The sequence below is a fragment of the Triplophysa rosa genome, linkage group LG11, assembly GCF_024868665.1.
Source record: "Triplophysa rosa linkage group LG11, Trosa_1v2, whole genome shotgun sequence".
NCBI classification, from domain to species: Eukaryota; Metazoa; Chordata; class Actinopteri; order Cypriniformes; family Nemacheilidae; genus Triplophysa; species Triplophysa rosa.
In genome coordinates, this window is record NC_079900.1 from 3,246,969 (window position 1) to 3,273,795 (window position 26,827).

Genomic DNA, 26,827 nt, shown 5'->3' on the forward strand with positions numbered 1-26,827 from the left:
TGTATTTTTCTTCATCATTCCACTCTTCCCAGTCTCCATCATTTCTATCTGCGATGCTGGCGTCAGCATTCCTGTGGTTCGTGGGTCCGGGGCCGGATACAAACCCTGCGAGAGGCCCGTCAGCACTGCTCCTGGACCTGTCAGAGAATCTGAAGTCTCAGCTAAACTGGGAAGCGTTAAAATGTTTTTAGGGACATTTGTGTTTGTTGTTGTCACATCAGCGTGAAGTGCTGCAAGAGTGAATTTGCACATACAGAATATGTAGCTCGGTAGCAATTAAGAGACCATAACTTTTTCAATATTTCTCCCACATTTCAAATAAAAATATTGATTCTATTTGCATTTATTTGCAGAAAATGAAACTGGGGAAACAGGTGAAAATAACAGAAAATTTGCTCCGTATTTTTTCAGACCTCAAAAGAAAACAGTTATATTTGTACATGTAAATTATTTTGTATGTATCAGTTTTCATGTGTCTTGTCATGCTGTCAGTCTTTCACATTGCTGTTGGATCTTGTTGAAATTTTATCGTCACACCATAGGACAAAATTGCATATTAGTCTGTGTCAACTACTCATGTAGAAGTTTATATATATATGTATATCATAGACTTTATAAAATATGTATTTAGCGTCCGTGACACCACCCGTAGGTTTCTAAGGAGCTGTTTAGAGCTTAAAGTGGGCGGAGCCGGACGTCGCAATTAGCAGCGCGTCACTCCCGGATAAACGAAAATGGTCAAAGAGGCGGGACGTGGTTGTAGCTGAGGCACCTGGTTGATGAAACCACTTGTCACTCAAGTGGCCACGCACCTAATTTGCACCTAAAATGCGCCTAAGAGTTTTAAGGCTTAATATAAGTAAACGGGAGAGTTATAAAAAAATCACCCTCCTCACAGTTGTCATGAAGGGTAAAATTAGCTATATAGACCAAAATCGTTTTTTGTACCAGGCTGTAAACATGTTTTTTTCTGCTGTAAATTTGCCCATTTTAACATGGGGCTCAATGAGATTTTGCTCTCTATTGGAGCCAGCCTCTAGCGGCCAGTTGATGAATTGCAGTTTAAGTCACTTCCGTGTTGGCTTCCGAGATCGGAAGGTTGCCGCTTGATATATAAACACATAATATAATATCATATATGTAATATATATATATATATCACATTTATAACAATATTTGTAATTTATAATTGTAATGTATAATATTTATATCTAATATACTGTATTATATTACATAATATTACAAAACTGTGCTGTGAGGGATAAAACTACAGTCTGTTAAATGTCCTATTTTTTTACTTTCATAAACACATTAATTGTTAATGTAAACATATAGACATACCTAACATAGGCATAACAAAAAAATAAGAAAATATTGTTTCAAAGATTGAATGTTTTAGTGATGAAAAAACATGACAAAACATGTATAGGGCTGTATAGACCCTCCTTCTTGTTTTCAATCAGGACAAATTAAGTCTATATCTGCCCGTACTAAAGTCCATTCTCCTGTTTTTACCTGTAAGAAAGCTTTAATGCTGAAGCGTTTTTGATAGTAATGAGATATACAGACACGGTTGTTCATGCTGTTATTGTAAGTCCTGGCACCAGTAGTACTGAGTTGATTAATTAGTTATTATTTAGTATTATTGGTTCAATTAAACTTCTGCAGAGAAGGGGAAAAAGGGATGAGGAAAAACACGCAGCAGAACAATATTTACTCAGCAGTAATTTTCTGTGGAATTTTTTGGGGAAGATAATTTGAAAAAGTCTACAATAGAGTCTTTGAGCAGCTCAGTTTGAGTCTGGCTTTGGAGCCGAGCCAGAGGACCAGGTCTCGCAAATTCACAGAATGAAGGGGCTCTTTTATTAAGAAGCTGGAAAGCAGACACACACACACACACACACACACACACACACAGAACGGCCTGTGTAAAGCATGCCGGGAATGACGTGTTGCTGTACCGCGTGTTAAAGTTGTGTTTGTTGCCGAGGCCTGAACCTTCTTATTGGGTTTAGAGTTAGAGACTCAACAGGGGTGTTGTGAGGTTGTTGTTTGTAATTGTTTGACAAGATTGTGCTCATTACAAATGAAAATGCTGTTACTGTTGGCCAGCGGTGGGCTTTTAAATGCGCTTGTGTTGTTAAACGTGGTTTAATTCACAACAGCTGTGGCGTTAGCGATGTGCCGATCTCAAGAAAACAAATGTATGTTTGTGTGTGTGTACCTGTAAAACAGGTGGGTGGTCAGTTAATGATGTGTGTATTAAGAAGTCAATGCTCATTTTGTCGAGTCGGGTGAAGTTGATGTGGGTGACGTGCGACTGTTAGATTTGGAAAAAATTTGCTCTTAATAAAAATTCCCCAGTTTATCTAAAGGAAAATCTAATGCGCTCGTATGCCAAGTCCTCATAAAGATTTGCTTTGGGTGGATGCAAATGCTAAATCTCACAACACTTCTATTAAATCTTACAAGCAAACACACCAAACGGAGGTGTACGTTTAACGTCAGTAAGCGAAACAACTGGCGTTTAGTTAAACGAACGACAAGCTTTATTTGAACGTTTTTATTGTTTGCGACTTTTAGAAAACAGAAACATATATACACACATCATCATGGACAAATATAAAAAGCACTTCCCAAATGAAACAGGGAAAATTAGAGGCAGATCTTATCAAAACATATTCACAAATCTTTTCAATACTTCATACTGTAGAGTTTTGTGTTCCAGTTTGGATCCTTCCCTTAAGCAGAAGGCAGCAGACGCACCTGTAAGCACAATGTCGGTTTTACACCTTTATAAAAACATTGTAGAAACAGTGGCAACAAGTGACAGGTTGTAGAACAAGTGCTAAAATAGTAACACAATTCCTCACAGAGGTAAATCCGCACAGCTCTCACTGTCTCTCGCTTTGGCATTGTCGGGTAAACATAACCTTTAAGAACTCATAGGGACCTACGGTATCTGTAGATTCTCCCTCATCGTATGTCTCACGTAAGTGTTTAATTACATCATGGATCTTGGTTGTTTTTAAATCTCTTAGTTTTAACATCTCAACGCCGCATGGGAGCGATGGGTTTTAAAGAGCTGGAGTGTACAGTATGTGCTTTTTTGGTTTGGTTTGGTTTAGATTGAGCATAATAGCTCAGTCACACATTTCTGTCCTGTAGTACTTACAAAACTTGAATGATTCTGAACCTAAAAGCCTGAGAAACAGGTCCTGTGTCAGAAAGACAATGATGATCAGATGATATAAAATGTTTTTCCCACATATAAATAGTGCAAATAATAAGTTTGCAGACGGATACAGAATCTCAATCTTGACCCTTTTTTGGTTCCAAGAAAGATTTTTAATCTATTGTGTATTTTACCCACAAGCGTTCTGTCTCTATTTGATTCATCAGCTGTCTGCCTGTTTAACTTAAGTTTTGTCTCATTATTTTCGAGGCAGTGGTGGCTATAGGGGTTAAAAAGGGGATTTTGTTTCAAGTCTGCGTGGACTTCTTAACTATTTTAGTAACGTCAGTCTAAGTAAAGCCTTTGAATCAGTTGGTGTTTTGTTGTGCTAGATGGGGGACGAGCAGCCTGGTAACAGTCAAATATTTGTACAAAAACATTGTTTTTTTTCCTGTAAAAAAAGTAAATATAAAATAGTCCAAACGAATACAAAATTGCAACTTCACAAAGCATAAAAGTTAAAGTATCACAAGCATCAGCCTTCTTTTGACTTTAGAAGTCCAAGTCTTCAGTTGCCTACTCGCACGTAGGACTTTGAGTTCACAGTTAGCACAGTTCTATAGAGCTGCACAAATTAGCTACACACCGAAATATCAGCAACGTGTTTCAGTCAGCCTTGTGTCTTTAAGGAGTGGCAACCGTTTGAAAATGCAGATTACAAGGCACTTTGGGGGACGCCATTTTGATTTTGCACAGAAATTTCCTAATAAGATTGCACCAGGGACGGACTAAGTACCACCGTCTTTTTATGAGGAACCTGGTGGTTGCTCATTTATCTATACTGTAAGATAAGGCAAGGCAACAGTCATCTTAAGCATGTAAATGACTCAGTTTTTTAGTTGTCAGAAATACGAGGGTTTCAAACCGCTCGTGTTGTTGTTGGCAGTACAGTGATCTTGCATTAGTGGCACCTCGTAGTCCAAACTACCGTTTTGCACCGCTGATGGACACGAGAAAATCTCCTGCTTTTGAGGTAAAGCCCCTATGTCCACACCCTCCAGCTCTAGCTGTGAGGGATCGCATTCTAAGTCCAGGTGTCCCTTTGATTTTTTTTTGTGCATGTAGCAAGCTACACCAACTGCGACGGCCACTAGAATCAACAGAAGAAGGATGGCGACAGCAGGGATGAGCATCGTTGTGAGTTTTGGGTTCTCCAAACGTTCTCCAGTAGGTGGTCGTTGCTGACTCACTGTTTGGGCCTCTGTGCATACACTGTCAATGTCTTCAGGCTCATTCAGTGGACTGGCACATACAGAGTAGGTGGAGTTTGACTGGAGACCTCGTAGTGTGTACTCAGGGTAAGAAGGGGGAATGTTGAGGGTCTTGGGACGTTTATCCGGGCCAGAGAGGTTCCTGTAAGTTAACCGTACTCCGCGTATGTGTGGACGCATATCAATGTACCGGTGAAGGTCTAAAACTATGGAGGAGATGGTTACCCCTGATGCTGCGATTTCAGGATCCACTATGCCAAATTCTGTAGGGATGTCCTCAGGTGCCAAAATCTCCTCCTCGATTTCACAGTATGTCCCTGATGTTTCTGGCAGACAGATGCACTCAAAGTTTCCCTGATGGTCCAGCCAACATGTTCCTCCATTTAGGCAGATGTTTGAAGGACAGGAGGTTGATCTTAGGTCAGGGTCAACACTAGCACTTGGGGTAGGGGAAGGGTCATTGCTGATTTTAGTAGAAGAGTTATCACTAGGTTTGGGATGGAGCACCGCATGTGTCGTGCTCTGCGAACTGGTGATCACAACAGGGGGTGCTGCAGTGGTTTTTACAATCCGAGTCTTAACGGTCGTCGGACATCCAAAGTCTCCTTGTCCTAGTCTCTCAAGCACCTTGCCAGCATTTAAAGGTGGAAAGTGGCAGCGGGTCTCTTCTGTCCTACCTAGCTGAATCTGTTTAATCCGAAGCCAGCTAGGAAACCAGGCCAGATTGCAAAGGCAGTTGAAAGGGTTCTCGGCGACAGTCAGTTTCTTCAGGTGAGGAAATAACTGTGTTAAGCTCTCTGGCAACCCCTGTAGGCTTAGATTGCTAATATCTAGGTCCTGAAGCTCTGCCATCTTCTCAAAGTCCTCCCAGTTTACAGGGCCCATTGGATTTCCAGCCAGGCTGAGAGTAACCATGCCCTTTGCCTCCCGCAGCACAGATGGAAAGACGGTTAAATGATTACCGGAGATGTCGAGCTCATGAAGGTTGCTGAAGCTTCCCAGCAGCTCCTCGTTCAGACTGCTAAGCCCCAGTCCACCCAATTTCAGTGACTCCAGTTTGGGTGTCTGCAGGTCATCTGGCTCCGGCGAGGGGATGCTGTTGAACCCCAGGTCCAGCAGAAGCAGGTGGGGCATTTTAAGAGCAGGCATCATTATCAATTTGTTTCCTTGTAGCTTGAGCTCCAGCAGTTGCTTTAGTCCATTAAACGCTGCAGAGTGGATGCTCTCGATGAGGTTGCTGAAGAGATACAGCCGCTCCAGATGCTCCAGTCCGGCGAAGCTGTGCCGTGATATGTGCACAATCTGATTGGATGAAAGGTCAAGGTTGTGGAGGGAGGAGAGCGGTCTGAACACATAATCTGGCAGCTCTGTCAACTTGTTCTGACTTATATCCAACATCTCCAGGTTGCTCAACCCTTCAAAATCCTCCTGAGACAGGATCTCGATACCATTTTTAAAGACAAATAGCCTTCCAATTGTTGCGGGAACGTCGGTGGGCATCCTTGTGTCTCTGCGACCGGCACAAAACGTGGTGTCCTGGCCAACACAGAAGCAGTCTTTCGGACAGGCATTTCCCAGCGACGGGAACAACAAGAGGTGATAAAGGAGAAGGGGCAGCCGTAGCATGAGGAAGGGCTTCATGTTGCTGCCTACATACAACCCTCACAGCCTGCAATGAAACAAACAAACAATGAATGATAAGTCAACATTTACACAGTCAAGGTCAGGTGTTCTTTGAGCTTGACAAACAGGTACACATGTCTTTACTGAACACTTCAACCTTCTTATAATAAAACTTGGAACTCAATGATGCAACAATTTAGGCTTGAACGTAATTTGGAAACCTTTACAAGACTAAAAGTTAAAGTGACTTTCTTGCTTCAAATAAAATCTATGTATCCCATGCCTCAGTGTTTGTCCGTCTGCTTTCTTTTTGTCTTTGTGGTCTTTCTTTTTATGTAGCAGGCTAAATGGGATTATAAATGTTGCTTTAGACCGAGTGCTTTCAACGGGGGATCAAAGGAGAGGTCTCTTGACATGGTTCTGCTCTAACAATAGTTTCAGCAACAGGTTGCGGTAGTGACATAAAGACTTGCAGAAACTTCTTTCAAACAGAAAGTTCCAGCAGGTCTTTATGTCACTACTACTGCAACCCGCTGCTGAAACTATTGTTGAAGCAGAAACATGTCAAGAGACTTCCTTTGATCCCCCTTTGCAACCTGTTGCTGATACTATAAGCATTTTCCATGACAATGTGAGTTTCATAGTTTTGATGATGTGAACAAAACCGAAATCTGTATCATTGATGACAAGAATATGAAGCGTCAGACGTGAACTTTGCAAAGTTTCTGGTGCAGTTGAGCGTAGAACCACAATGCATTGTGTTATCTTTACAGTCATTGTTTACAGCAGAACGTCACTCGACCTTCTTATCCTGGTTTTAAGAGCATTTGAGAATGATTTTATCTTGTTCTTTCTGAAACATTTTCTCATTAAAAAGGTTCACCATGTTCCTTTTTAAATTTGGTCCCAGATCGTGAATAACAGACGCAAAGCTCGTCGGATGATCTCAGACACCTTTAGGGAGCAACGTGAGAGTCAGGGAGTAGAGCGAGGACAAGATAAAAGATATGAAACTGGGAGGCTGGCGAGAGCTCGGGAAACTCTTTATCATCTCCTGTGAGATTAGTCACTCCAGTATCTGGCCTTGAAATGGAGGGGTGGAGATGATTCTCTCTCTCTCTTCCCCATTTTCTATTTCTTTCCCTGTGTGTGGTGTGGAGGGGGGTTGTATTAGAAGTTCATGTTGAGGTGAAATTCTCTCACTCAGTTTTATTAGTCAGTAAAGAGAGATTGTAGCTCATTATGTGCCTCCGGCTGTATTATTAAAGCATCAGTCTCACTGCCCTACTGGTGATCTCACAAAAATGTCTCGCGATATTTAGGAAACAGAAATCTCAATAGATTGTTTTGATTGTCGATTAAGCAAATGGTGATCTTAAGAACTAATGGCGTGTAAACTGTTCAATCAGAATGATTAGGTAATGTTTAGGTCATCACTGACTGACGTGAGGTCACCCGAGGACAGTCGTCCCGGGAGAGATGATTGGTCTGTGTTTTGTTTTGCTCTAAGGAGTTCTAAAAGCCGTAGAGCAGGTATAGACATTCCTGTTGCTCTGTTCCACTGTCGGCTTGGATGCAATTTCTGAAAATGAGTTTCATTGCAGCTCTGTGCAAATAAATCGAGAAAAAAGGCCAGGCCGGCTGCCAGACACATGCGTAGTTTTGCTCGTTTCTTTTCCTTTTTCTATTTAACGCAACTTTCTCAGCGACACACAACGTTCGAACGTGCGCACAAGATAGCGTTGCAATATTTTTTCACTTTTCGTATGTGATTTCGTCTCTCTCATAAGACACACTATACCTCTTGTTCTGTAATAAGTTGGAGTATTGTGATCTGTGCCTGACGCAGTCTTGTAGGAATGGCGCTGATCAACAAGATCTTACGACCAAAGTGAGAGTACAGCATCAGTAGAAAACATCAGCCAGCTCTTCCCTGCCAAGATGTAACAAACGTGCGTTTCCTTTACCAAGAACAACTACCCCGGGCATTGTGATAAAATCACACCGGTCTCCGTTCAGTGATGTGTGACACTTTACAGTCTGTCAAGAGCTGATTAGTTTTTTACTAGAAGCAGTAATGGGAAAAAGACCTTTCAGATAACCTGATAACAGGTGGAGCGCAGTGGTTTATGGGCAGAGGGGGTCGTAGGTCAGCGCTGTCCCATGCTGTTTTGCTCTCAGAGTACCGTGAGAATAGCTTCGGTTGAATCTGTGTGAGGTGGACCGACGACACGCTCGCCGTTTAAAGTGTTTCTCTATATCTCTTTTCTTTATACCATTTTTAAGTGTTTCTCTATATCTCTTTTCTTTATACCATTTTTAATAAAATATTAATTTGATTATATATATTTTTTGTTAACTTATCATTCTATAAATATAATAAATGTATTTATAAATGTAATATAATTTAGTTTTTTAGTAATTTTTTAGTAATAATTATATATATATATATAAAAACATTTATAAAAATTATATATAATTAATGGTGCTTTAATTAATGATATCGTTATTATATAAGCTGTTAATAAAACACTATATTATATTTATATAGATATATTTATAGAATATTTTTCCTTTTTTTCAAAGTTTATTTTGAATTTTTTATGTAATGGCATGTTTATTTCACATTGCAACATCGTGAACTATCACAAGAAGAATCTCAGGCTGCTATCCACGCTGTGGGAGTTCTCCTACAGTGCAGTTTGATCTCAGATAAACCCCCATCCCCGAACTCATAGATCCTCCGTCCTCCAGCCTCCCTCCACCAGCCGCTCTTATCACGCAGCAGACGAAAAAAAAACACATCTCAGGGATTTACCCTTAAGCCTTCAAATCTGCGCTGAGTGACTCCCCGCTGCGCTCTGTCCATTCAAGAGCCTCGAGACCGACCTGTCAGGTTTATGTGATGGAGATGTCACTGCGGTAAACTGTCGGCCTCGGCTTTGAAACGTCTTCCTGCACCCCTTGAACGCTTTGTTTAAACATTCTTAGGATGCGTGGCTGGTGAATTTCAAGAGCTTTCTATCCTAATAATACGGTATTCCTCAAGGTCTGACAGTAGCGGTAGTGGTTTAGTTCCCCTTTTTGTGTAGTTCGTACAGCTGGCGCTTTGCATATTCTTGGTGGGAGCATTTCATTCAAAGAAAAGTTGGCATTGAAACGCTGTGGAATTTAAATAGCTGTTCGTAAGGACGTTATTGCTCACGGCTTTCACCAGACAAATAAAGAGCAGTCAGGTAGCTGTAAAATGAATACCTCTCTTTAACGTTGTCTCTCACTGCTTTCTTAAATCTTAAAGAAGATAAGTGCAAAGGAATGAAGTGAGGGGCCCGTGAGGTGACTGATGCCAGGAGTGAGAGACTGAAGTGGGACAACACTATTAAAGAGGCTTTAGCGAGGCGCTAGATCCGCATCAGAGCGGCTGGGGAAAAGAGGTGGAGTTGCTAGGATGAGAAAGAGTTTGAGCAAGAAATCCTCATAAGGTTTGGAGGAAATAGAAAAAAAATGTGGTTATTAACTCACTCTTATGTTATGTTATGGATCTTTAGATGTAGCACGTACCTTAAAAGACCATTGTGTAATTTTAGCGGCATCTAGATGTGAGGTTGTGAAGTGCAACCAATGGCTCACTCCTCCGTTTACCCCTCCCTTTTGAAGCACTACGGCGGCTGACACAAGACAAAGATGTCGTCACATTTTCGCTTTTTTCCCAAATGAAATAAAGTATTTATGAAACGCGCTCTGTAGAGTAGTTTGTCCATTTTGGGCTACCGTAGAAACAACATGGTGAATTCCATGTAAGGGGACCTGCGGTGTGTGTAGATAGAAATAGCTCATTCTAAGATAATAAAAACATAACGCTTCATTGTGTAAGGTCTTTATTCAACTCTGACGACATAGTTATGTATACTATATTGCATTTCTGTCAATAGATCCTCCAAAAAATTACACACTGGACCTTTAAATAGACTACTTTTAGTGAGTGCTTTTTTTAGTTTCATCATACTTTTATTGTGTAGATTATTTTAATACAGTGGTCCAGAAGTTTTCTAACATTACAGAAACGTTAAAACTAAAAACAACAACAGAACATTTAGAAATAAGTCGAAATGTTAAACGAACATATTTAAGAATAACGTAAAAAAAAAAGTTATTTTGGACCAGTGTTATGGAAAATAGTTTATGGATAAATCTACACGCTTTGCTAAATAACAGGATTACCATAGCATAGAATATTTTTTATAATGTTTTTTATATATTACAGAAAACGTATATATTTATAGAAAACAATTTATATACTGTACATATTGACAATTATTTTACGTTTCAAAGTATAATTTCAATTTACTGTGTTTAAATTTTGCCTAGTTATAAAATGATGTAACCAATAAAAACAAGTTGAAATTTAGTAACTTATTTTGATGTGTTACATCATAAAAGTACATTGCCATGACTTGATCACATATGTTTTTACAGTATACAAATTAAATATCCAACTCTATTGGCAGCTGACACCTCCACAGGTCACACTGCATATCAGCGATAGATCTCTGTATAGTTTACAGGTGAAAGATCTGTGAACGTGTTGGTAGTTAAAGGAAAAGCTCTGAGAAAAGCTATGATTTTGGGGTTGATTCTGTAACCCTTAATGTCTATGAGATAAAACAAGAGGCCTCCGGCCTCACCTGGCCACAGCTGGACCCTGTTACCCACAATGCACCAGCGCCATCCCTCAACCTGACAGCGCACAGCCATAAAGCACTAATGCGTGGCAGCGGGAGTAAGAAAAACCACAGAGAAAGAAGAGATGAATGTCAATGATACAAACGCTGAGTAACATCAATCACGTCAGCGGTCTTAACCTAAACATGTCATCTCGTGCATTCAATTGAGGGCTTTAATCATGCATGCATTGTATGGAAGTATTTTCATTGTTAGGTAACGTGCCGATACCTGCTTAACCTGATGTGGCATATTTGTTTACTCTTTGATGAAAAGCATTGTAGAGGTTACGGTTTAATATAGTATTGCAGTATTGTTTTTTTCAGTTCAGTAGGAAAAAAGTGCTATAGTTCAGTAGGTCAGATGTTTTCTATACGTCATAAATACTGCTAATGCGACCACAAGAAAAGAGACGCAGCAAAGCGGAAGCACAACTTTACATCAAGTGTGATGCAAAAGCTGTTTTTATTTTTTTTCCTGTGTCACACTACAAAAAATTTTTTTTTAGGTTTTTGTATTTGTGTCATGGTTTCTATACAAATATTTAAAAAAAATCAATAATCAATTAATATACGTTTGCTTAGGGAGCAAAATTACTTAAAACAAGTCATTATCAACAAAATATTGAGTTAAATATTTCTTCCTATGCGGTAAGAAAACAAGTGAACAAGATTATTTTCTTTTCCTATTGGTAAATATTTCTTTCTTGTTTAAAGCATAAACTCACTTTATTTGTATCATTTTTGTTTTAGAAAACAGCGATTTTATGTATATTTTGCAATTAAATGTTTATTTCGCAAGTAAAAGTTTATTTAAAAATATTATTATATTTAGACAGTTGGATCGGAAGCATTCACTTTTTGCAGCGCAGTGAAGACTTCTATATAAATGTGCGATTCATCTGGTAATATCTCTCTCACTTTCCATGTTTTCATGACGTGTGCCAGATTATAATCTGATAAAAGCGTTTTTCAGTACGGGATTTACAGTCATCACTTGGATGAAAGAGCCAAACTATCTGCAGTGTCCATAAAACGTTGTAAGTCTTGCCGGAATAAAATTAACGATTGTCTCCTAAACACTTGCAATCTGATCTAACATGTAGACTTCAGGACACATTCAAGTGTTGTTTTGTGGAATTAGTACACAACCTGCGTTATAGTAAAAGCGTTGAATATGATCTCCTAGATCTTTCACGGTGGTGCAGATAAGCATCTTTGCCCACAACCTCAGCCTGACACGCTCATTGAAGTAACAAAGAATCAACAGTGTCCGCTGTTCGTTCGGTTGTCGACTGCGGGCTACAGGAGGCGTGTCTGCTCTGTCGTGTTTCGGCTGCGCTCTGCTCCTTTGGTTGCGACGCCTCTAACATCACAGAGATGGCGGGGTTGAGTTTTGATGCAGGTTGCATTACAAACCCCAGAGCGGGCAGGTGCTTTCTGCATGTTGTTGCCCCGGGGAGCATTGAAACCCAACGCTGCGGACGTGTGCCTGCGCAGACGGGGCGACATGCGGCCTCGGGGAAAAGGTTTGCAAATATGTGCACGTCCAGAAGGAACGTGTTTTGTCAGTTGCATGATTGTTTGAGCAAATTTTGATCCTGACGTTTCAATTAATGAACCAGAAACTAGAAAATACCGCCACATGTTCCTCTCAGTCACCTTATGGAGAGATTGTTGATTTAGATAAGCTGTTTTGAAACCAACAAGCCAAGCATTGGTCATATTACTCTTGACATAGATTGTTAGATAATATCAACTTTGGAGTGTCCGCACATTGCTATTAATCGCAGTCTGGTTAGGAATGAGATGATAACCTTACAATCTGATTTGAGATCCGTCGGGTGGGGTGCACGGGTTAACGGAGGTCAGAAGTCACTCGGGTTTACTCGGGTTACAAGAACAGTGGTGACCTGTGCGCACAGAGAAGGCAAAGATAATGGATTTAATGTTGAATTAACGTTATCAACATTGCATCAATTATCTTTGCTGTCTGGCATTGTTTTTGCTTTAAAATCAAAAATATATAAATACAAATTGTTTATTGTTGTGTTTCGGTGAAACACGTCATGAAAGTAAATGGAGACCGAGTCTGTCCTATCTAAACAATTCAGGTTTTTTTGTGTTGCAACAGCCAACCTTCCATGCGTTTAACATCTAAAAGAAGCAAATCATCATTCAGTTTCTACAAAATTTGACCCTATGAGTTGAATTATGCTTTATGCAAATGACGCAACAAGGCCGTAAAGCTCACGTGATGCATTTGACTATTGCAGTCGAGTAGGAACAGCGGTGCAGCAGCGGCTTGGCGTCCTCCAGTGATTTAACCGCTGTCAGTATGAACGGCTGTTAAGAGGCAGAAAGGCGCCGTGGTGTTAAGCGGTGTTGAGCTCTGAAATAAGCGTTAATGTGTGTGTGTGAGGCCGGCGTTGGGTCGTACTCCCGGCTGGACAAACATCCAGGGACAGCTTAGCCAAAAATAAAAATGATGTCATCATTTACTCACCCTGGAGTTGTTCCAAATCTGTATACATGTCTTTGTTCCGATGAACACAGAGAAAGATATTTGGTAGAATGCTTGTACCCGAACAGTTCTTGGCCACCATGGACTACCAAAGTAGGAAAAATGACAATGGTGGTCAAAAGTGCCCCCGAACTGTTTCCTTTCCCACATTCTTCAAAATGTCTCATTTTGTGTTCAACAGAACAAATACATTTATAAAGCAATTTTTCCTACTATGGTAGTGATGGCTTAAACACCAGCGAGAATAACGCAATGGTGCAATAGAGCGAGAATGTCTTACGATATGTAACTTTACGAGTCATTGTTAAAATTCTTTTTCGGTGACTAGTAACCTCAAACATTTGTTTAAAGTGACTCGACCTGTTCTGTCATTCAAACAAGAGAGTTAGGAGTGCGCTCATTTTATCTATTGTGTGTTAAGCGAAATAGTTTAAGCAAATATCAGGTGATTCGTACTAGCTTTTACATATATCCTAGAGCGATCCAAACGTAACCGTAACCCTTCGTCTAGAGTTACACCATATCCAGTTGTTTGGTGATGGGCATTGTGTTTTTCTAAGTTTAGTTGTGTTGCCCGCAGGAAAAGGCTTGACATTCTTGACACTGCTTGACATGCATGCATGTTTACATATAGACGTGCGTGCTGTCGGGCAACAGGTGGGAATGAGAGGAATGCGAGAGAGCACGAGACTATCACCAGCGTAAACAAAGAGCCGTCTGATAAGAAGAGCAAATGAGAAAAACATACAAATACACTAGCTGTCTTAAGATAACCTGCCACCCCACCTCTTCGGTCTAAACGCTGCTGTGATGTCATGCTAACTTTGGGTACTTTTATAAGACAGCCGTGTGCTAAAAATGACAGTATCGTCGAAATGATCCCAGTTCACTTCAATCCACAAAACACTTCAAAAGTTTGCATTTTCAGGACCTCAAAACGCTTTTTTTTGTGTGGCCGAAAGGCTTGTTGTGTTGTGTTGTTGCTTAGGTTAAAATGGTGTTGTCAACAAATGGTGTTTTTGTCTGGCAGTACAAATATTACAAAATCCCGAAATCTACATTCATTTGAGAGTCTTGTTTAAAAATAATAATAATAATGTGATTTGAACCTAAGACAAAATATCTGCCAATGGGGAAATAAGCAAAATAAAAAAAAAGTAATTCAAGTACATTCTTTGACACCATTGGCTGATATTCGTTCTTGCTTAAAAAAAAACTCACTTAAATGTGACCCTTTTTCACAAATCAAGACTTAAAATCGTCATTTTTCTTCTCAAGTAAATGTGACTTGATTTAAGAATGTTAAGATATTTAAACTGAAAAAAAAACAAGACAAAAGTACTAAGTGAGACTTGTTTTGCAGTGGAAAAACGTCATTTTGGTTTATTTTTGCTGCCTCTGATCTGCATGGACTTGCCAGCATGTTTGGTTACTGATGTAAAAAATACCTTTCGCTTTGTCAATCGAGATTAACAGATTATTTATATAAATGAATATCAATCACAACTGGACTCTTAAACTCATGTGAGAGTACATCACTCTACAAATATTCGTATCGTTTTAGTTTTTTTAGAAAACAAACTCGCTGCACCTTTATGAATGTTACACATGTCAGAAATTTCAACTGCTGTTTTGTAAGTGTAGAGCGCATCGCATGTGTAGTTGTCTAGGAATGTGTTTGTATGTTGTCGGTGACAGATTTTGGAAAGCTTCCTCGTTCTAACCGATCGTGAAATTTGGCAACGGAGGACCTACTTGTGTAACCGGCTTGTTTGCCGTTGGTGATTTTTCGAGTCGGGTAGCCCTGGGGCCATAACTCTCAAACACATGACATGAAAACAGATCTTTCGAATTATGTCGCTCATGTCTACCCTTCAACATCAGCCAACACCACAGTATTCTATCCATTGCTTTACATAGTAGACAGACATCACGGACCCGGGGTCCTGCTAGGTGTTACACGACTTTAACTCGAGCCTCTCCATTTCCAATACGCACCGAACCTCCTGTGTGCTACCTATGCTAACACCCCTCCCTGCTTTAAACCAATTCAATTGGACCAATCCCAAGAGTCTATTCAAGCTCACTCATCCGTCAGCATGCCGAGATGGGTCCTTGTGGAGGTTCGAGGGTCGGTTTTCGTACGTGTGAGGGATAATGGATGAGAACCACATGCTAACCCGTGAAGCACACTGCGCCCAAAACGGCACGTCCATAATCAATTATTTGAACGTAAACATGCGAATCTATATGCAGGGCGTGTGTGTGCGCTGTGTTTGTGTAAGCGGGTGTTCGTAGGCTAGGTAAATCTTAGCCTTGTGCTGTAAGTCAGGTTGGATGGTGATAAGTAATGCAGCGGATGCGGATGCGTGCGTTTGCTTGTGTGTGCACAGGGACCAGCGAGGCTCAGGATGAACTGGATATGCAGATCGACGCTCGGGCATAGCGTAAAACAAATATAAGCAGGATGTCAGTGCGCTGGTGTAATGAGTAATATTGTTCCAGCTCTTATGCTAAGAGGCAACCTGAGCATCGGGGCGGAAAGATGTAGTGTTGACATAAGGACTTCTTCCAGCAAGGAAAGAATTTACAGCCACTTGAGCCGGATTGAAATGTCTTTGGTTGCATCATGAAAGCTGAAAATCTCTCATCATTTACTCGCCTTCATGCCATCACTATTGTGTATGACATTCTTTCTTCAGCGGAGAATTTTATTATTTACTTATTTGCGTATTATTTACACCACTGCATCTAGTGGTGAGGTTGCGAATTGCAACCAACGGCTCACTCAACTCCTCACTTTCGAAGCACTACGGTGGCTGACACAGAACTAAGATGTCGTCACGTTTTTGCTTCTTTGCTGAAGGAGATAACGTATTTACGAAACGCTCTGTAGAGCAGTTTGTCCGTTTGGGGCTACAGTAGAAACAACATGAAGAATTAGATATAAGGGGACCCGCGGTGTATGTAGAAAGAAATAGCTCATTCTAAGCAGAGCCGTTGAGAGAGTTGCGACAACAGAAGTTCAACATTTTAGCGCGTCACAGGATTCATGGAGCCTTCGGAAGCGGAAGTGCTTTATTTCTTTTGTTTTTTATTCATTAAATGACTTACGTCTTTAAACGGGTTAAAAGTTTGTCACAATCGGTCTGTTTTGCTGCAGCTCCATGCGGTACTACTAGTAACTTCCGGGAACTATTGAGAGCCTCCATGAACCGCCGATGCTATGAAAAAACTGTTCCAATGGAGTCAACGGAGTTGACGCAACTCTCTCTCTCTCAATGGCTCTGATTCTAAGGTTGTAAAAACATAACGCTTCATTATGTAAGGTCTTTATACACCTCTGAAGACATAGTTATGAATATTATTTTGCATTTCTGTCAATAGTTCCTCCCAAAAACAACACATTCGACCTTTAATGGATTCAGGTCCTCAGGTTAAATTAGAGTTGGAAGTCCATTCGATCGCACATGGGTTCAAACTTTACCTCTTGTTTCTACGTGACGGAGCAGCATACAAACATATTTACTAGTAAGTTTTTCATCTTCTTAAGGACGGGGTGTTTCGCGGTTCATGCGACGACTTGAGCCAACCGTGTGGTTTTGGAAGGTCGGCGTGCCAGATCCTGTAAGTGTCTCTTTAGCTCTGAATGTCTAGTAAAACACTGACGATCACCAAAAATGTGCTTTTCAATGGTTTTAGTGGGTGTGTGGACTCACCAGGCTGTATGATGGGATACGTTCCTTCTGGTCTTCTCTCGCTCTCTTTCTATCTGTAAGAACAGAAGGGAAGAGGGTCATTGTCAGGGAGCTGTATGTTTCATGAAGGGCTGTAATGTTCCTGTAACACAAAGAACTACAAATACTGATATGATGTGCAGCTTAAGACACGTTAAGACCATCGCGCCGAACCGATCCAAGCACGGTCTGAAACGGTTACAGTTATGAGCCTGGTTCGACACGGCACCATTACAAACTGTTTTTTGCACGGTTGTCTTACCGTACTGAATCGTGCTTACAGAATGCGTGCAGAGACGCTCATAGCACAGCCTCATGTGTAAACAAGGCATCGCGTGACGCGTTTGTGTTTACATTCGAAGGATTTCCGTTATCAGCCCTGCGGTGGAAAATGTCACCATTTACGGTGCACCGGCTGGCATGGATCGGCACAGAGTGGAACGATTAAGCAACGAGAACGATGCGGCGAGATGGTGGAAAAGTGCTCTGTGAGTCACTTAAATGTAATACATGTAAATGTATGTCTACTTGAGGTTGGGGTTAGTTTGTTCATCAGAGTATTACATCTGAGGAGCATTTTAAGTGACACACACTTAACATTAAAGGTTCCCTAAAAGGTTCTTTGTTGGATTGTGTGGTTTCATAAAGAACCTTTAACGTCAACAAACCTTCCTGTTCTGTGAAGAGGGTTCTGAAAAGGCTTCTTCAGAGTATTTAAAGGTAAGAAAGAAATGGTTCTTTTATGAGTTTTTTGGGGAACCAAGAATGACATCACTGCTTTTGTATACAATGTACAGTAGAGCAGAGAGAGAGAGAGAGAGAGAGAGAGCTGTCGTTTAACAGTACAGATTCCGGAGGTGTTGAGTGGAGCGTCGGAGTGTGTCAGGAATGTTTATCTTACGCGCACACACACGCACGCACGCACGCACGCACGCACGCACACACACACACACACACACACACACACACACACACACACACACACACACACACACACACACACGCGGCCTGACTGTGGAATGCTGGCCGACAGCTTCTCTCACTGTTCCCTGTCCTGCAGTATCGATTCGCACATGTTAAAGTGTGTGTGTGTTTGTTTCCGTCCCGTTCAGTAGCAGTTTTGTTACTCTGTGGGTGTGCGTGCGTGCGTGCGTGCGTGCGTGTGCGTGTGCGTGTGCGTGTGCGTGTGTAGATCCGTTTCTTGAGTTTCGTTTAAAAAATTTGTCATTTCAAACATTTTAAAATCTTGTCCCAACAAAGGAGATAATGTAACTTGAACAACTTGAACTTGATTTTATAGTAAAATGACTCCACATATTGTTTTGTGAATAAAGAATAAGATTAGTCTAAATATGTTGCTTACAAATATTTTTTGTTGACAGGATCAATTTTACATTAAACAAGGGCTTTGAAAGTTCCCAGCACACACTGTGCAGCATGTTCTGTGGCTAATATTTTAAAGATGGGGTTACACATGCAGTTTCTGCCAATCTCATATTAATCTTGTGTACTTATACAGTAGTATTGCATACTTCGTATCTTCGAAGAGTGTTTAGTTTGATCACATTTATAAAAGAGAGATACAGCTGTACGATTATTTCCGGGAAAAACACGAGCAGCTGGAGGCGGGCAGGAGAGACGGAACTAGTGCACGAGCACGAAACACATCATCGCATTAATCCCTTCGCGTTTTTTACATTATGCACGTAACGTTATGCGCCGATTGCCAACAAAACACAGACCTATGACTTAGTTTGACTTACCGCGTTTGGTTCATGTTCGGCATCTTTTAGCACTGGGACCGCGCCATCTATCAAACGATCTCCAAATCCAGCGATATATCAACCGTTTATATAACATCCATCACTGTAATGCCGTGAACAAACAAACTACTGACTTCTCTCGTTATCGCAAGTGTAGCGAGCTGAAGGCCCACAGCGCAGCCAATCTTGACGCAGTGCAGCCAATCTTGATGGTAGGCGGGTCTTCCTATCGCTCGTTGGTTATTTCTTTCGCCTTGCCGTGCTTTTCCGGGAGACACACAGAGATTATGGTCACGTGTTGACAGGACTATCAGTGAATACTCAATCCAATCCACACGTGTGACCGTGTCAGATTATGAGAAAACTGAGATGTTAAACAGGTTGTGCGTGTGATGTGCATTGAGTTTGATCAGATATCTCACCACCTCTTTCCTGGTTACCACATCATAAATCATCTTTCTCTGTACACTTCCTTGTAAGTATAGCGGTAATACTGTGGTAAGGGTGAATAAACAAAAACGTGTCATGCTTTTTCTTGTGATTTGAAGGTGAAATATGACACGTCCGTTTCTTGTCAATTTACCTAGAAATACTGAGGTATGGGATTGTGGTAATCTTTCAGTACCATGGTATATCAGAGTACCGCGGTGTATTTTGGTTAATTGATCTGTTATTCATTTCTCAAGCGTCGTTTACATGTCACGTGTCTGATTTTGTTATTCTCGTGTCGTTCTGGAACGATGCATTATAAGCAAACCACTTCATTCGCTCTCGTTCTCAAGTTTACAGCTCAGCAGAAGCAACACAGCAGCGTTTTTTGATCTTCTGTCAGACGGGATTGTAAAGTTGCTCCTTGAAGATTTTAAAAACACTCGCGCGCGAGGCCCGGAGTAATAAATGTGATATGTGTAAGTATGTCTGACTGAGTCTGAGATTGCGTCCTGCACGCGTCAGGTGCACGTCTCGTGTGTCTACACAGTATCTTTGCTGTCTGTCAGAAACATGATCCGATGATATTTACACTGAGAAATGAATGAAACAAGATGTCCAAATGAAAGATGTCAGCGGCTTCGGGTACGCTTTACACACACAGAAAGAAAAGTGTGGCAATGCATTGATGGTAACAGACGGCGATAACAACTTTTTGAGACGTTAAATGCGATCTCACGAATGTCTCCAGCAGAGAGAGACCGAAAAGAAAAACGTGTTTTTTTATCAAAACTTTCTAAGACCAAATTATTCGAGCTCTGCTGATTATTTTATAAATATGTGGTGTTAATGTATGTCAAAACTTGTTTGATTTCTGTCTGGAATGAAACTTAAATGAAAAATGAAAAATCATCTGAATTATGACTTTTGAGCCATAACTTTTTTTACAATGGTGCTTGAAAATAGTCACAATCCTTGATGTTTAAATGAGAGAACCCTTAAAGAGCAGCACGTTTACCATGGTATCATGTCCAGACATAACATGTCTTTGGATATTTTTATGAATACTGTAGAAGTTTATTTCTTTTTCTGACGCACGCTCACACCGAGAAATGGTTTCACCCAGTGCCGGCCGAAAGCAGATACGAGCGTCATTGACCTGTACTGAAATAGCTTCAGAAGACGCTCGCGTCCGCCGGGCACATGCTCGTGTACTGTACATTAACTTGCGGTAAAGCATGTGTGTTTGTGCGTGCTGTGCAGTTTATCAACACATTCCACTGACCCCCAGACCCCCTCAAACAAACACCAACCTACAGTAAACACACCGTCTGCTCAACCCAGACCACCAAAATCTGTCAACGTTCAATCGGAAGTTAATTATAAAAGAAAATGAATGTAATCATTCTCGCGTCATTCCAAACCTGCATGACTTTCTTTCTTCTGCAGGACACAAAAGAAGATATTTAGAAGAACGTTGATAACTGACCTCCATGAACCACTGAGACATTTCTCAAAATATCTTCTTTTGTGTTCCACAGAAAAAAAGAGTCACATGCAGGTTTTAAACAACACGAGGGTGAATAAATGATGACAGAAATGTCATTTTCTACTAGCACGCTTACGTATTGTATGAATGTTGATGTGGTGATTGGCTTGATTCATTGATATCAGTGGGTCTGACCCCGGTGTAGAGTTCAGGGTCGTGGTGGGACGCTGGCCTGCTGTTCCGCGTCTCTGGTTGAAGGCTCATTTCCTAATTACAGTTGAGTCGGGAGGTAATTACAACCTTACATTCAAGTCCTTTCTTTTTTTACTGCCCGCCTAAAATGCAGCAATTTGCGGCGGCTTGTGCCCCCGCGACGTCGCCCGTGTGGAAATTGTTTGGTCGACAAACCAGCATTTTTCTGATTTTTGGTTATATTCGTAGTAGCGGGAGATAGACGCGCAATCCTGTGCGTGTGTGTGTACTTATACACGCTGGCATGTGGTTCTTCAGAACGCATCATTGGTGCATCAAGGATTTGGCTTGGCAACGTCTGCGGCCGGAGTGAGCTACAGGTCGCGCACTGCTTGGTCAGCATGGCTTTGTGTCTCTTTGTAGCCTGAGGGTTGATATAAGATCACGAAAGCGTGCGGCAGCCGCGGCACACCTGGAAGCAGTCGTATAGCAGTCGTTGACTTTTTAAGACCGATCGAACATGGCAAGTTGCACGGCACGTAATTACGCCTCGGTTTCTGACCATTCTGAAGGCCTTTTGTGTCACTCCCTGGCAAACGCAGACACGCATTCTTTCACAAGTGTTGCTTTTTTCTGCCCTGTCGACTGCCTGAAGCCGCCCGCTGTTTGACTAACCCTGTCTCTCCGTTCTCTCCACCTCCGCCGTGACTTTTAACCTCTTAATCCTGATGTTGTGAAGTATGGGAAAGACGGAGACGTGGCGGTTAATTGGTGTAAAAGGGGACTAAAACCAGCAGGACACAACAAAGCTGTTCCTCGGGGAGCTTTCGATGAATTATGGCAAGTGCCAATACAACCCTACATATGAAACAGAGGTAGTTCAGCCAAAAATAAAAATTGTCATCATTTATTCACCCTCGTGTCATTTTAAACCAGTATGAGTTTCACAAAAAGAAAAGAAAGAAAATATTTTGAAGAACGTAGGTTACCGAACGACACTGGACCCCATTGACTTCCATTGTATGAACACAAAACCTTTTCTCAAAATATCTTCTTTTGTGTTCCACAGAAGAAAGAGTCGCATACAGGTTTTAAAAAAGTGGTAGTCAAAAGTGCCCCAGAACTGTTTGCTGTCCGACATTCTTCAAAATATCTTCTTTTGTGTTCAACAGAACAAACAAAAAAAGATCAAGTATTTTTTCCTACTATGGGAGTCAATGGGGGGCAAAATCTGTTTGGTTACAAGCATTCTTCCAAATATCTTTCTCTGTGTTCATAAGAACAAAGACATTTAAACAGAAGGTGAGTAAACGATGACAGACTTTTCAACATGAGGGTGAATAAATGAAGAGTTTTTATTATTGGATTTGGGTTTGTTATAAATCGGATGACTGTGTGCGATCTCATGTTGTTTTGTAGTTCTTTCAGTGTTGCATGCAAACCAAACCTAGCAATAGTTTCGTTTTGAGTTTTTCTTTCTAACAAAACTTTATGAGCATTAATAATAAGATCCGTATACACATTCCTTCCATGAAGCAGGAAAGGTTTAATGTAGTCACAGAGAGAAATCCTGAAGTTCAGGGAGGTGGTTTTCAGGACGGCTTTTAAGACGTCGCTGTTTGGCTTGGCAGCGTTGTGTGTGTGTTCGAGTGGTGCGTTGAGCAGAAGGGCCGGGTTGGGTTTTGTACCGTGAGTGATGTTGTTTGGAGAGAACAGTAGGGAAATACCGTTGGGATGTTATTTTGACACTGTTATTTAGAGGAGAGCTGCCATCTGCGGCTTTATTCTGTACTCCTTCCGCAGATACAAACTATCATGTGTATCAACGATCCCTCAGAAAAAACAAGATCTTATTGTGTTAGAGATTAGATAATGGAAGGTTAACTTAAGGTTAAATGACTACAACAACATGCTTTTGTAGTTTTCACTGTTCTCTTTAAATTTGGCACATTTGGAGATGTGGACTTGAAATGAACAGTTCACATAAGAACCTCATCATTCCAAATGTGTTTGACCTTCTTACTTCCGAGGAACACAAAAGGATAAAGATGTAACAACAGCAGTCCATACAACTCCGAAGACACACAGCTTTGTGTTAGGAACAGACCAGTTTCTTTATAAAGTCGGACAGGTTTGGAATGACATTAGCGGGCGAGGAAATGATGACTGAATTGTAATTGTTAACCAGACTTTGTATCTAAGGTAGGAAATAACATTTAAAGAGTATTACCTCAATTATTGGCCTGACTGTATTCAGAGAAGCTGAATGTGTTTAATGAAGTCTCAGACGGAGGAATATTTGCTTTCCCTCAGGTTTCCTTCCATCTAATATCCTGTGTGAACCTCCAGCACGACACGTTCTCTCACCTTCCGGTCTGACTTTTCGGTGTCTACACGATCTCCCGTTCTGGGCTTCTTTCTGACATTTATAAGTGCCAGGGAATTAAAATACCAGATAACGCACACATAAATGTATTCTGCTCTCCAGGCACAGATGTATGTGGAAAGTGCTTTTAATGCAGACAGTAATCTCAAGGAAACCTCAACAAAGAAAATAAGGGACACGAGTCCAGCTTGCATGCGTAAATGAATTCTTGTGTGTGAACTTTATTAAAGAACGCTCGCTTTCTGTTGTGCATGGTATAATGTTGCACTAAACCTGATCAAACTTAATTGAACAAGTTTTAAAAGTTTTTTAATGCGGAAAAGACGTTTGAATGACATGGAAGTGATGCAGAGGAAGTGATAAATATACAGATTCTTTCCAGAAACAAAATATGGATTTTTTTTGTTCTGTCATTTAATAAGATATTATTATACTGCAGTGCGTAATGTGGTATACATTACATATTTAATTGGTGTCGTTTTTCATGAGCAAGACTTCTTTATTACTTGTTATAATTGACTAATAGACTCCGAACGCCATAAGACTTAGAAACATGAAATAAAGTCTGCCAACGCAGAAATAATTGCGTTGAATCTGCTTTGCGCCCCGTGTGACTAAACAGATTTGTCTTTGTCACCGCACTACCTTTGAACTCTTGTCGAGCAGACGAAGTGAAACCTGTTTTTAGTCATTTGTTTGCTGAACCTTTCGAGTGACAGAGCTTGATGTGGGGACACGCTGCTAAAATAAAGCAAACTTCACCAAAATGAGACGCACGGAGAGAAACAGAAGCCGGCGCCGTGCGTGCGTGCGTGCGGACGCAGTGTTTCTGTCCTGCTGTGGTCAAAGAATTGAAGTCACCACCACCAGTTCACTTCCAAAGCTTTTCATTTAATCCACAATGATTATATACCATTTGAAAGCATGTGTAGACGGTCGTAAAAATGTAGAACCAAACAGTTGGGGCTTGATGTTGTCAGAACTCGCAAATGTTTGTATTCGCGCGTTCTTTACAAAAGCATCAGAACCCTGAAAACAAGCACGCAGGTTTGAGCTATTTAGTTATTGCACAACCTTAAACACTCGTTACACACAATCTTTCTTCCCTCTCGGGCTGTTTAACCAATGCACACTTAAACTTTGAATGGGCAAGCAAAGTTTCTGCAAACATTTTCTTAGAATCGCCTGCTTGTGTTTAACAAGTCATATTCTTCATTTGTGTATATGTTAAATGAATAAATAAAGACTGTAAAGATGAGCCTAGTGTTTCTACTGTTTCTTCAGCATCTAATCCAAACTTTGAGCAAGGAATGTTACATAATGTATAATGATACATAATTATTTATATCCAGTTACGATCATACTAAAAAAAAACACAACGATTCACCTCTGTCTTTTAAAACTTTGCGTTTCACTCACCAGCTCAAGCGCACCGGCCGCGAGTTGGAGAGAAACGCGCCGCAAGACTCCCGAGCGCGTCGCGTCTCCTTTTCGTTTCTATATCCACAGGCGCGACTTGCTCTCCAAACGATAAACAGTGCGTTTTTCATACACAACATCTGAGTTTATATGTAATGATATTAAAAAAAGAGTCCCGTTGGAACGCGCACGGTCCCGTTCAAGCGTCCTCGGTGAAACTGTCCGACTCTGCGCGCGTACAGGGCTTTAACTTCACACTGGGAGGAGCGCCGTGTGCGCGCGTGTCCACCGGTGGCGCACTGAAGAGCACGCGCGTATGACGCTCGCGGCGGACGCTGCCAGTGGTATTTTTTTCTTCAGTTGCATTTGAACTCGCCGGACCGGTATGTGCGCACACAAACGCGCGCGCGCGCTGACATTGTGCTTTTGCATAGGCTACCCCTTATTTACATCATTACCGCTTCGTGCTTGCTAAAAATGGTAACACTTTTCAGTAAGGTCTTATTCATTACTGTTAGTTAACATGAGCTAACAATATAGGCATATTTTTACATCATTTATATAGGCATATAGGCTTGTTGAGTTGTTGCAGCCATCATGTTCCCAAAGCCACAATGTATTTCAGCAGATGTATTGAAATCAGTCTCGAGACCAAAATGGGATTTTCATTCTGGGGTCTTAACTCGTGAGTCTTGATGGTCCAGTAACTGAACTATAAACCAACAGCTGCAGTGTGTTTGCAAACAGTTTGCAGTTTTTACAGAGTTACTGTGTTCAGGCTGTTCCTCATTTGGTGTAATAGCGATCAGACCCTTTTCGGTGTCGTTTAGAGACCTCTGCTCATGAATCATCTTTAAGCTGTGAAGCACTGCAAAAAAGTCACTGAAAATATTTACAGGGCTGTAAAACAAAACACATCTACTTTTCTGAATTTGCATGAGATCTCAGTGTTTGTTTTCAGGGAGTATAGATTTTTTCTATTCTGTAAGATTTGTGCATCTGGGATCAGTATTAGTACTGCAATGATAAAGCGAGCAAAGGATCTTGATTCTGATGTTCCAGGCCATTCATACAGTATATAAACGTTTTTACATATACAGTATATACACTTATTTATGCATCTTGATTATTTTATACAATTTGATTGCAAAGGCTGTTTTACCCCAAATTGTGTAAATGTAATGGATTTTTAAATAAAAAAAGTCAAATTATTTATTATTTTATTATTCATTTATTTTTTCTCAAGTTGCATTTTCTTGTGCATATGATACTACTGCATCAAACAACTACTATATAACATTGTATAATACACTTTAAAAAAGCATGCCGAGTACAAAATATATGAACTGTGGAGAATGCAAACCCCAGTCTTCTCTCTCTCTCTCCGTCTGTCTGACCTGTGTGATGATGGATCATTCACACAGTGTAAAGGATGTTTACGTCTGCGGTTCTCAGATAAAAGCTCTCTGTATGTACAAATTGTAAGTGATTGGTTTGTAGATGCAGTAAATCTTTAGTGAAGTTTATTAAAGATCAGTGAGAGTTTAGACTGTGCAGACAGACTGTTGATAGTAGGAAGGGATTCGGTGTGTGACACGTGTCGCTGTCACAGACGCTTCGAAGAACACTTTTGTGTATCACCGCTGCGTAAGTGTGTGCTTGTGAGTGTGTGTCTGTGTTTCCAAACACTGATCTGTCACGATCATCACTTCACACATTCAGTGCTAAAATAAACACGTCACGTTTTCCCCAAAGAGTCACAAATCAACCTTACCTACTGTTTCTACTTCAGACTCTTTCTTTTCTTACAGTACATGCTTTACATCATTGTATTACTTCCTTATTGTTTAATTATTGATTTAATTACTCATACAACATGTTCAGTTGCTTAACTTGCTTGCTTGCTTACTCACATGTCTGTAGTCATGTCTTTATGTGTGTAATTAATTTTCTATTAAAGGGATAGTTTAGCCAAAAATAAAACATTCTGCCATCAATTATTTTAAACCTGTATATGAATCGTTCTACAGTGGAACACAAAAGAAGATATTTTGAGAAATGTCTCAGTGGTTTTGTGGTTTTTCAATTGGGTTCAGTG

At 40.7% G+C, this 26,827-nt stretch overlaps 2 protein-coding genes across 3 annotated transcripts in view; one reads left to right on the forward strand and one right to left on the reverse strand.

The window, feature by feature from the left end:
* Positions 1-26,827, forward strand: part of coro7 (coronin 7) — a 110,486-nt gene that overhangs the window by 56,388 nt on the left and 27,271 nt on the right. The window lies entirely within an intron of this gene.
* On the reverse strand, positions 1,930-24,970 carry vasnb (vasorin b). 2 transcript variants are annotated; one of them, XM_057344975.1, is made up of 3 exons: positions 18,815-18,979; positions 17,034-17,086; positions 1,930-6,115 (listed from the first exon to the last, which is right to left on the reverse strand). In XM_057344975.1, exon 3 carries the CDS (start codon positions 6,085-6,087, stop codon positions 4,078-4,080), a length of 2,010 nt encoding a protein of 669 aa, XP_057200958.1. In that variant the 5' UTR covers positions 6,088-6,115; positions 17,034-17,086; positions 18,815-18,979; the 3' UTR covers positions 1,930-4,077. The 2 variants fall into 2 exon arrangements, with proteins under 2 accessions (XP_057200958.1, XP_057200957.1); XM_057344974.1 differs by lacking the exon at positions 18,815-18,979 and adding an exon at positions 24,730-24,970 and having other exon boundaries at positions 1,931-6,115.